This window comes from Erinaceus europaeus, chromosome 15 (genome assembly GCF_950295315.1).
Source record: "Erinaceus europaeus chromosome 15, mEriEur2.1, whole genome shotgun sequence".
In the NCBI taxonomy this organism is placed as follows: Eukaryota; Metazoa; Chordata; class Mammalia; order Eulipotyphla; family Erinaceidae; genus Erinaceus; species Erinaceus europaeus.
In genome coordinates, this window is record NC_080176.1 from 13,224,052 (window position 1) to 13,236,257 (window position 12,206).

General features: G+C 46.4%; 1 protein-coding gene across 4 annotated transcripts in view; it reads left to right on the top strand.

Annotated features, from left to right (window-relative positions):
• The first annotated feature begins 10,698 nt into the window (after positions 1–10,698).
• The window catches only part of SMG1 (SMG1 nonsense mediated mRNA decay associated PI3K related kinase), a 147,705-nt gene continuing 146,197 nt past the window's right edge, over positions 10,699–12,206 (top strand). For 2 of the 4 annotated variants that reach the window (XM_007516538.3, XM_060172889.1), the window contains exon 1: positions 10,881–11,105. In XM_007516538.3, coding sequence (XP_007516600.1) covers positions 11,014–11,105 — 92 coding nt within the window. In that variant the 5' untranslated portion in view covers positions 10,881–11,013. Of the gene's footprint in view, positions 11,106–12,206 lie in introns of all 4 variants that reach the window. The other 2 variants (XM_060172891.1, XM_060172890.1) reach the window with 2 other exon arrangements.

Genomic DNA, 12,206 nt, shown 5'->3' on the forward strand with positions numbered 1-12,206 from the left:
GACCACTGTTTTCTTCATTTTATAAGTCACAAAGTTTGGAATAGGCATCATTGGCCTTCTCCTTGATTGTTTGGAGACTGCAGGAGTCCTGGGCAGCACAGCTTGTGCCCTGATTTATAGAAGCTTGGCCCTCGCCTCAAGATTTCAAATGTGTCATGAGGTTTCTTGGCCAAATACCTCCAGCACCAACTTGAAAACTCACTATAAAAATAGCTGGTACTGAGGGAAGCTGACCTGTGACAAAGATTTCCTAGCTGGGAACAAGAGTAAGAGGGCCACTGTTTTCCTTTTCATTCTAAAAAAAGATCTGCTTTAATGTCTCTCTGATGTGGACTTGCTCTTGAGATTGTGTTTTGAAAAAACCACTCTTAAGTCTCCTGTTTGATAAGAGATTTCCTGGATGGTTGGTGCCACATAGGGGTTAATCTTGTACCAGATATGGGGAATAAAGAAAAAAAAAAAAAGAGAGAGTCTTTTCTTTTGTTTAGTCAGAATGTACATTTGAGTATCTAGGGGACTTGGGAGATCTCTGGATGAAAATCTTGGTAGTTAAAATTGTTGAGGTTGGCCTGTATTCAAATCCTGACCCCACAGTCTTGTAAAGGTTTAGAACAATCCCATTGGACTGCAGTTTTTGAGGCTCTGGGCATATCACAGATATAACAAATTACTAACAGAGCACAAAATTCATAGTATATTTTAAGTTTCTTTCTCTATTTCTCCCTCCCTTTTAAAACAATTGAACATTGCTTTACACAAATGGGGGAACTATAGATTATATATACAAATATAGTTACCTGTCCACCCAGTTGTAGTATCAATTACTGTGGAGTGTCAGTGTGTCACTCCTATAGGTGATGGGCTGGTGACACAATGGAGTACAGTTGAAAAATCCAGATTTCTCTCTCTCCTGTCAGTGTGTCTCTGGACTCTGGATAACCTCATTAAGCAATAACATCAAAGGTCTAAATCTGAGGCCTTTGACGAATGTGAGGTCAGGCTGGAAACAAGTGTCCTTTCTGTCCCTGCCTGTGACAGTCCCTGCCTGCTACCAGCTGGGTGATCTTAGGCTGCCTTTTGGCATCAGAGTTCCCATTTGTAGACTACCTCATTGGTACCTTCCTCCTCATAGCATGATTATGACTAATTTACAAAGTTATCCACACAGAGCTTGGTTCCATGTTCGGCACTAGTAAATGCTCCATAAATGTCAGCTAGAGTTGGTCCGTATGATTAGAGCTGAGATTCTCTGCCTTGACCATGGCTTATTTAATTGGCATGTGGGTCACTGCCACAGTTCTTTATTTATTCAACTTATAATTGATTAAAAATAGTATATTATTAGTAAAAGACTCTGGGGTGGGTGGGTGGGGAGAATACAGACAGGTCCATGAAGGACGATAAATGACATTGTGGGGGTTGTATTGTTAAATGGGAAACTGGGGAATGTTATGCATGTACAAACTATTGTATTTACCGTTGAATGTAAAACATTAATTCCCTAATAAAGAAATAAATTAAAAAATAAAAATAAATAAAATAAATAGTATATTATTATTTTACAGTTATTCCTCCTATATTCTAATTAAAGCAATAGCAATAAGCAGGGAAAAGAGTCACCAGGAGCCCTTTTATCACAGGTTATCAATTATTAGGTGTCATAGATGTTCTTTCTTTCTTTTTTAATAATTAATTAATTAATTAATTAAATTATTATCAGATAGAGACAGAGAGAAATTGAAAAGGGAGGGGGAAATAGAGAGGGAGAGAAACAGAGAGACAACTGCAGCCCTGCTTTACCAGTGAGGCTTTCCCCTTGCAGGTGGGGACCAGGGGCTTGAACATGTGTCCTTGCACACTGTAATGTGTGTACTCAACCAGGTGCGCTACCTGGCTCCCCAGTGTCAAATGTTTTCCTCATCTTCTCCTTTTTCTTTTTTTTTTAATTTTTATTATTACCTTTATTTATTTATTGGATAGAGACAGCCAGAAGTTGAGAGGGAAGGAGGAGATAGAGAGGGTGAGAGACAGAGAGACACCTGCAGCGCTGCTTCACCACTTGTGAAGCTTTCCTCATACAGACGGGGATCAGGCGCTTGAACTTGCTTCCCTGCACAATGTAATGTAATGTGTGCGCTCATCCAGGTGCGCCACCACCTGGCCCTTCTTCTCCTCCTCCTTCCTTTTCTTCTTCTGATCTTTCTCATGAAGTTTCTTTCAGCTTCTTTTAAACTGAATTGAGGCCATACTACGTGTTCACTTTTAAATATCATACTTTTAGGGGGTCAGGTGCACCCACACATTACCATGCGCATAAAGCTTCTTGTCCCCACCTATGGGGGTTGCCTCATAAGCAGTGAAGCAGGTGTCTTTCTCTCTTTCTTTTCTTTCCCTTTCCTTTCCTTTCTTTTTCTTTCCTTTCCTCTCCTCTCCTCTCCTCCCCTCCCCTCCCTTTCTCTTCTCTTCTCTTCTCTTCTCTTCTCTTCTCTTCTCTTCTCTTCTCTTCTCTTCTCTTCTCTTCTTTCCTTTTCTTCTTTTCCTTCAGGGTTATTGCTGGGGCTCAGTGCCTGCACTACAGACCCACTGCTCCTGGAAGCCATCTTTTTTTCCATTGTTGTTGTTGCTCCTGTTATTGTTGTTGTTGTTGCTGCTGCTGCTGCTGTTGGATAGGACAGAGAGAAATTGAGAGGGGAAGAGTATGACGGGGGGGGGGGGGGAGAGAAAGATAGACACCTGCAGACCTGCTTCACTGCTTGTGAAGCGACCCTCCTTCAGTTGAGGTGAACTGGGATTCTTGCGCCACTCCTTGTGCGCTTAACCTGTTGCACCACCGCTACCACCTGCCCCTTTCTTTCTTTTCTTTTTTTTTTTAAATTTATTTATTCCCTTTTGTTGCCCTTGTTGTTTTATTGTTGTAGTTATTATTGTTGTTGTTGTTGTTGGATAGGACAGAGAGAAATGGAGAGAGGAGGGGAAGACAGAGAGAGGGGGAGAGAAAGATAGACACCTGCAGACCTGCTTCACCTCCTGTGAAGCGACTCCCCTGCAGGTGGGGAGCCAGGGGCTCAAACCGGGATCCTTAGGCTGGTCCTTGCGCTTTGTGCCACGTGCGTTTAACCTGCTGCGCTACCGCCCGACTCCCTCTTTTTCTTTTTTTTTTAACCAGTGCACTGTTCAGCTCTGGCTTATTGTGGTGCAGGTGACTGAACCTGGGATTTTGGAGCCTTAGGCTTGAGAATCTCTTTGCATAACCATTATGCTCTCTACCTCCACCCTCTCTCTTTCTGTTTCTCCCTCCCCTTTCAATTTTTCTCTGTCCTGTTAAGTGAAGAAAGATAATGAAATAAAAATAATAATTTCATGCTTTACATTTTTTTAAAAAATAGTTTCTTGATTTCATTAAAATTATTCATAAATATGGTCCGGGAAGTGGCACAATGGATAAAGTGCTGGACTCTCAAGCATGAGGTCAGGAGTTCACACCCTGACAGCACATGTACCAGCGATGCTCTGATTTCTTCTCTCTCTCACTCTCATTAATGAATAAACAAGATCTTTTAAAAAATTCTTCATAAATATAATTTTTGATGAATGAAGATAATTTTAACCCAAGGGTACTGTCTCCTAATCAGTTTCTTATTGTTAGGCTTTGAGCTAATGTCCTGTTTGGGGACTGTTAATAAGCATAACAGAAATGAATCATTCTATATCAGTCTTGGTACATAGTTGAGATAATTTTCATTTCATCCCTTCATCAGCTGTGTTCCTCCTGCTTATTATGGGATATAGACTATGCTGTTTGGGGGGATCCAGATGCGAAAGATGTGGATTTGTTTTCTCGGAGCTCATATTCTAAGACCGAGACAGAAACATGCTTTTTAAAAAATATATTTTTATTTATTTGTTTTTGGATAGAGACAGAAATTGTGAGTGGGGAGTTAGAGAGGGAAAGAGACAAGTGCAGCCCTGCTTCACCACTCTTGCTTTACCCCTGTAGGTGGGGACCAGGGACTTGAACCCAAGTCCTGTGCACTGTAATGTGTATGCTCAACCAGGTATGCCACTGCCTGGTCCCGAGACATAAACATGTTTACAAAGAAACTCAATCCTTGGCCATAGTGATGATTAGATCCCAGGAAAGTAATAAAGTATGTGTAAAGGCCCATAGAAAGGATATTGACCAGCTTTTTTGGTCAGGGAAAGTAGGGAAAATCTCTCAGAAGAGGTGAGCTATAACTAGGAATTTAGGAAAAGCCAGGGCCCCTCAATTTAAGGAGACACTCATGGCATGCTCCTATAAATACTGGGTTGGCTCTTGCAGGGCCCTGCTTCCTTCGCTAGGCATCCAAGCACCTCACTCATTTCACCCTACTTCTAATCCTGCCGAGAACAACAGTGGTAAAAGCATTCCAGGTGAAAAGCTGAGGGGCTTTGGGTGTTTGATGAACAGGAAGTTAGTGCCCATAATTGGTGTGGGATGGAGAAAAGTACTAATGGAACGAGTGAGACAGAACCAAGACAGATAAAAGAAATGTCAAAGTTTTGAGAACTGATCATGTTTATATACATTTTTTTTCTTTTGCCTCCAGGGTTATTGCTGGGGCTTGGTGCCTGCACTACAACTTCGCTGTTCCTGTTTTTCCCCTTTTGTTGCCCTTATTATCCTTGTTGTCATCGCTATCGTTGCTGGATAGGACAGAAAGAAATCAAGAGAGGAGGGGAAGACAGAGAGGAGAAGAGAAAGATAGTCACCTGCAGACCTGTTTCACTGCCTGTGAAGCGACTCCCCTCCAGGTGGGGGACAGGGGCTTGAACCCAGATCTTTGCACTGGTTCTTGCACTTCGTGCCATGTGCACTTAACCCACTGCTCTACAGCCTGGTCCTATATATACATATACATATACATATACATATACATATACATATACATATACATATACATATACATATACATATACATATACATATACATATACATATACATATACATATACATATACGTATTTTAAAGTGTTTATGTAGTCCTTGTGGGGGGGAAGCCCTGGGATTTCAATTCTTTTTCTTCTGTGGTTTAGAATTGTGGGGCTTGTTTTTTCCAGAGCCCTGCTCAGTTTTGGCTTATGGTGGTGCTGAGGATTGAACTTGAGACCTCAAAGCCTCAGGCATGCTATCTCTCCAGCCCCAGAATTTAAAAATACATATATTTTTAAAAGTCTATGTTATTTAAATTTTCTTTTACTATCTATTTATTTATTGGATATAGACAGCTAGAAATCGAGAAAGAAGGTGGTGATAGAGGTAGGGGGCCAGGTGGTTGCGTAGGGAAATAAGTGCACATGGTTCGAAATGCAAGGACCTGTGTAAGGATCCCGGCTCTAGCCCCTGTCGAGGGGGTCACCTCGTAAGCAGTGAAGCAGGTCTGCAGCTGTCTTTCTTTCCCCCTCTGTCTTCCCTTCCTCTCTCGATTTCTTTCTGTTCTATTAAAAAAAATTACAATAAAAAAGAGAGAGGGAGAGAGACAGAAAAACACCTGTAACACTGCTTCACCACTTGCAAAGCTTTTCCCCAGCAGGTGGGGGCTGGGTGCTCAAACTGAGGTCCTTGTGCATTGTAACCTGTGTGCCACCACCCACTCCCCTCAAAATTGTCTTTATAATTAATATAAATGGGGGGCCACCAACTACTTCTTTAGTGTTTTGGGTTTGGAAGCAGTCTTTCTCAATCTTGGTAGTACCTAGAATCCCTAGAGAAATGCTAAAAAAAAAAAAAGAAAGAAAGAAAGAAAATAATGATGAGAAATTTTAACTGGTCAAGGAGTACAGTCTGGGCCTGGGGATTTGACTGTGAAAACAAAATTGAAAACCACAGTTAGGATCCTGCTCTGGGTATTTGTTGCTTCAGGATACTTGCCATGCAGGAGAAACCAATCTTTTATAAGCTTGTGTAGACTCAGTATTGATGAGTCTGTATTTTGTCCTGAGAAGAACGATTAGCAGATTTTAAAAGTATTTATTTATGGGGGGTTGGGGCGGTAGCACAGTGGTTTAAATGCACATGGCAGGAAGTGCAAGGACCGGCCTAAGGATCCCAGTTTGAGCCCCATCTCCCCACCCGTAGGGGGTTGCTTCACAAGCGGTGAAGCAGGTCTGCAGGTGTCTATCTTTCTCTCCCCCTTTCTGTTTCCCCCTCCTCTCTCCATTTTTCTCTGTCCTATCCAACAACAATGATATCAGTAACAACAATAATAATCACAACAACCATAAAACAATGAGGGCAACAAAAGGGAAAAAAATAGTCTCCAGGAGTGGTGGATTTGTGGTGCAGGCACTGAGCCCCAGCGATAACCCTGGAGGCAAAAAAAAAAAAATTTACTTATTAACGAGGGGGTAAGTGAGGAAAGGTAGAGAACCAGAACACCACTCTGGCATATACAATGCCCAGGATTGAACTTCGGACTTCCTAGATGAGAGCCCAGCAATCAACCTACTGTGCCACCTCCCAGGTTGTGTTGATTTTTTTATAATTTTTTAAAAATTATCTTTATTTATTGGATAGAGACAGCCAGAAATCCAGAGGGAAGGTGGTGATAAAGAGAGAGAGACAGAGACACCTGCAGCCCTGCTTCACCACTTGTAAAGCTTTCCCCCTGCAGGTGGGGACCGGGGCTCGAACCTGGGTCCTTGAGCATTGTAATACATGTACTTAACCGGGTGCACCACCACCTGGCCCCTGGTGTGTTTTTAAGTAGGAAAGTGACACGATCTGATATTCATTTGAAAAGGATCACTTTGGCTGTACTGTGCAACTTTCCTTACAATGAATAGATTCCCATAAGCAGAATCACTGGGGGAAATAGTATTAACAGCTTTAAATCTTTGAATACACAGTATTAAATTCCTTTTCAGGAAGTGGCTGCCAAATGATGCTCACCCACCTCTGTGTCCTTTGCCAACACTGAATATTTCAGGGGGTTAATTATTTCTATGGAAGAAGTGTATGTAAACGCACACACACATACACACACACACAGAGAGAGAGAGAGAGAGAGAAACAAACAAGCAATTGTTAAGATTCCTGGCATCATATGTGCCAGAGTGATACTCTGGTTCTCTCTCTTCCTTCTTTTCTCTCCTCTTCTCTCTCCCTTACTCTCTTCTCTCTTTCGTGGATAAATGCATCATTAATTTAAAAAGCAGCAGCAATTGTTTAAACAATAGAGCATAATTCCTGCCAGCTACTACCCCCTTCTTCCACTGATCAAATATTACCCAAATATTCATGTGCTTGAGAGAAGTTGTAGATCTGATTTTCAGCTACCATGTATTGATTACCGTGTGACAGCACTTGACACAACGTATTTTTTCTTAGTCCTCTTAGCATCCTTATGAAGCCATGACTATGATCACCTTGAACTGTACAGATGAGAGAAACTAGGGCAGTGAATTAGAAGCTTGCCAATGTTTCCTGAGGACCCTCCCTTGAATTCTTCTGCTGTTGTTCTTTTGTTTGAAAAGATTGAAGGGCTTCTGAAATTTTTTGCCGAGGTCTAAGGTTCTGGGTCTTTGGCTGCATCTTTCTAGAAGCTAAATAATTGACATGATGCAGTCATTACCTTGTGTTCCAATCAGCTATTTAAGGAAGTTACAATGATTACTGGGGCACATCATTCATTTCCTCATGGGTCTAAGAAGTCCAAGCAGGGGGTCGGGCGGTGGCGCAGTGGGTTAAGCGCAGGTGGCGCAAAGCACAAGGATCGGCATAAGGATCCCGGTTCGAGCCCCCGGCTCCCCACCTGCAGGGGAGTCGCTTCACAGGCGGTGAAGCAGGTCTGCATGTGTCTATCTTTCTCTCCCCCTCTCTCTCTGTCTTCCCCTCCTCTCTCCATTTCTCTCTGTCCTATCCAACAACAAAGCAACGTCAACAATGGCAATAATAACCGCAACGAGGCTGCAACAACTAGGGCAACAAAAAGGGGGAAAAATGGCCTCCAGGAGCGGTGGATTCATGGTGCAGGCACCGAGCCCAGCAATAACCCTGGAGGGAAAAAAAAAAAAAAGTCCAAAGCAGAAGGGTGCATCAATCTACCTGGTGTATATCAAGTAAAAGACTTCAGGAAAATGGGTAAAATTAGGCTGAGAACTTTGTGTAGAAGGGCCTTCGGAGAGAACCCTTCTAGTCACACTTCCTGACTAGTGTGTAGGATGGGGAAGAAACTGGAGACTGAACAGAAATTTCAATCATGTCTTATAATCTCTTTCTGACTCTTACACCCAGAGTTCCTTGAAACAGGAGCTGTCTTAATTACTGTCCTATCACCAATAACTTCTTGGATAGTAAATTTTGTTGAACGTTTAATGAAAGAATACATTATGATTATGCTGCACATCAAAGATACAGGAGATGGCAGGCAAGGTATTTACTGTTGCTGATATAATTACATTTTAATGACAAAAATAAGAATACCTTATTGTAAGAATAAGAGTCCGCCAGGAGAGGAACTTACTGAATGAGGGGACCTGAATGTTGCAACTCTATTTACAAGGGACTTTTTTTTTTTTTAATCTTTACAGAATAGGGAAGAGGAAATGGTGAACAGGAAAGAAGGGGCACTTCTTTGTAGGTCCTCTTTTTACAACTGGTGGGGCCTAACCTCTCCAGCAAGAAGGTGGATGGGAGGGGGTGAGATTGGGCAAATTTCAGGGTGAAGTAATTGGGGGATATATTCTTCTCAGCCCAGGGGCCTTAACTATTATTTTACATATGTGGATGGTCTTGCTTGGGTCTTATGTAGAGAGAATTTCTGGGTTGAGTCACATATCAGCACTAGTTCTGAGAAGGAATTTCTCCTCCCACTCCTCAGGATGGAGGTGAGCTGGAGGAAGGAAAGTTCATTTAAAGCTCGAACTTCCCATCCTTTAGAACTGGCAGGATCATGCCTTAGCGAGGCAACGAGGGCTTGGTGGGCATACGGAGTCCAAGGTTGGGGATAGAAAACATTTCATGATTCTCAAGTGCTTCTGGTCACATTTTTTAATTGTGCAAACCATATTCTTTCTTTCTGCAACATAAAAGAGTGCAGGGGAGATTAAGATCCATTTTTGAAGATCCATCTCCTGTTTTATGTGCACCTCCCTCACCTTCCCTCTCTGGGTTTGCATCCACAGCTGATGCTTTAAGAAAGGGGAGTTGGGCGGTAGCGCAGCGGGGTTAAGCGCAGGTGGCGCAAAGTACAAGGATCGGTGTAAGAATCCCGGTCCCCACCTGCAGGGGACTCGCTTCACAAGTGGTGGGTGAATCAGGTCTGCAGGTGTCTGTCATTCTCTCCCCCTGTCTTCCCCTCCTCTCTCCATTTCTCTCTGTCCTATCCAACAATGACGACATCAGTAACAACAACAATAAGAAAACAAGGGCAATAAAAGGAAATAAAAAAACAAAAACAAAAAAAGGGGGGTGATGGAGAGAGCTGGGGTGGGGTGGATGTCTAGGGGAGTGAGAGCTCAAGTCTGCCCCCCTATTTGATTTGGGGGAATGTAGGCAAGTGTTGGGTTGAAAGAATTGCAAAGCTCCCTTTTACATTGCAGCGACAGGAGTCGGTGGCCGTGGGTGAACGGATACTTCTTTCCCCTTATTATTATTATTATTTAAGAATCCACTGCTTCTGGAGGCTTTTCCCTCCTTTTGTTGTCCTTTTTATTGTTGTTATTGCTGTTGATGTTGTATAGGACAGAGAGAAAGTGAGACAAGGGGAAGACAGAGAGGAGGAAAGACAGACACCTGTAGACCTGCTTCACCACTTGTGAAACGACCTCCCTGCAGGTGGGGAGCCGGGGGCTCGAACCGGGATCCTTATGCAGATCCTTGCACTTTGCGCCACCTGCGTTTAACCTGCTGTGCTACCGCCCGGCCCCCAATTAAGTTTTTTTAAAAATATATATTTATTTATTCCCTTTTGCTGCCCTTGTTTTATTGTTGTAGTTATTATTGTTGCTGTTATTGATATCGTTGTTGGATAGGACAGAGAGAAATGGAGAGAGGAGGGGAAGACAGAGAGGGGGAGAGAAAGACAGACACCTGCCCACCTGCTTCACCACTTGTGAAGAGACTCCCCTGCAGGTGGGGAGCTGGGGGCTCGAACCGGGATCCTCACGCTGGTCCTTGAGTTTTGTGCCACCTGCGCTTAACCCACTGTGCTACCGCCGGACTCCCCAGTTAACACTTTTTTATACTGTGAAGAAAAAGGTCCAGGGGTCAAGACCCCAGGGATATCTTTCCAGGCGTTTGATGAATGACTTTTACATTTTTCCATAGACGGTGGGGAGGGCCCGACGCACCACGCCTCAGGCCCTCGACTGGGGGCTTGTTGACACCTGCCTGCCTCCCCCTCTGGGGTCAGGTTCTTTCCTGGGAGCTTTTGGGGAGGGTGTGCGTCGCTCCGGGGCTGGGCTGGGGCGGCGGCGATTCCCCTCTCCCATGGTCCCCCGCGGCGGGGCCGGGACCTCGGCTCTGCGCGCGGACAGAGGCGGCGAACCTGGACTCCGCGCCCCACGCCCGGCCCCGCCCCTGAACCTGGCCCCGCCCCTCTGCCCTGGCCGGGCGGACGCAGGCGCCGCCCTTCGCACCCATAATGCCGTGCGGCAGCGGCGGCGCGGCGGGCGGAGTCGGGAGGCGGGGAAGCCGTGGCCGTGTGAGCGTGGAGAGCCGTCGCCACCGCCTCCTCCTTGCCGTCCTCTTCTTCCTGGGCCCCAGCGTCGCGGGCCGCGCACGGCCCTGGAGGAGACGTCGCCTCCCCTTCCCCCGCCTCCCCCGCGCCTCTCGACTCCCGCCTCCTCGCCCTGTGCTGCGGGCTCAGGCGGAACCCGGAACGGCCGTCCGCCTCCCCCGCCCTCCGCCGCCTCCTCCTCGGCTTCTTCTTCAGCGCCGGGCCGGAGCAGAGTGTCGGCGGCGGCCGGTTCAGGCGGCGACTCGCGCTTCTTCGGGCGGCGGCGCTTGGCCATGTCGTGTCGGGGAAGGTAATGAGCCGCAGAGCCCCGGGGTCTCGGTTGAGCAGCGGCGGCGGCGGCGGCGGCACCAAGTACCCGCGGAGCTGGAATGACTGGCAACCCAGGTGGGTGAGCGGGGCCCCCGGGCGACCCCGGCCCCGCCTCGGGCGGCTCGAGGCCTAGGGCGGCGGGCGGGGAGGCGCGGCCTAGGCCCTCCACCCCCGGGAGGGAGCCGGGCGCGGCTTCCTGGGTCTCCTCCCGCCCCGGCCGGGCAGGGAGGCCGCGGGGAGGCGAGGCCTAGGCGCCTGCCCTCCGTGCATTTCAGCCCCGGGCGGGAGCCGCAGGCGGCGGCCTGGTGCTGCGCGCCAGGGGGACTTTGCACTGAGTACCTTCGCCCGCAGTTGGGCTTGGGGTGTGGGGGAGAACCCGGAGAGCGGCAGCCCTGTCTGGTCTGTGCCACACAGACCTCCTCGGCCCCTCACCGCGCCCCCACGTGAAAACCCTGAATTGTGATCCCGTCGGTGACACCCCCCCCCACGTGTTCGTATTAGAAACACCCCCCCGGCTTGAGGCGGGGCGGTTGTGACTGTTCCGGGGCGCGTCCTCTCCGTCCCGGGAAGGAAGTTTTTCTGCAGGCGCAGGGGCAGCTGTCTTGGGAGGAGAGCAGTTCCAACCTGGGGCCTAGGTGGAATTGAGGAGTCTGTGAGCCTCATCAGCTTTCTTTCTTTCTCTTTTCTTTTTCTTTCTTTTTTTTTTTTCCTTCCCTTGTCTTCCCTTTTTTTTTTTTTTTTTTTTACTGCCTTTCTGTGTAATCCTGGGGCACACGTGTCTAAATTCTGTATTGACTCACCCTTCCCTCTCCTACTTGTCCGGTGCTCGTGTAAGTTTCAGGGACTGATTTTAGGGCGACTTAGCCGGGTGCCCGGACCGCCTCACCTGTCGGGGATGTTTCAGGGCAGGAGGTTCCTGGAGTTTTCATGCTTTGATGCACACTTGGCGTTATTGGCGGAATAAATGAATGGCACATACCGTTGAAATAACTTTTCCTTCCTGATGGTTGCATGTAACTCAGAGGCGATTGGGAGTAATTTTAGATGTTAGAAAGTAGCGTCTGTAGATAGAAAGATCAAGATTTGTTTGTCTAAGGGGTGGTACGCATTTATTCTCGTTAACGTGCCTTCCCAGAGAATTGCTGTTAGAATTGTAGTATAGAAATAAATATACCA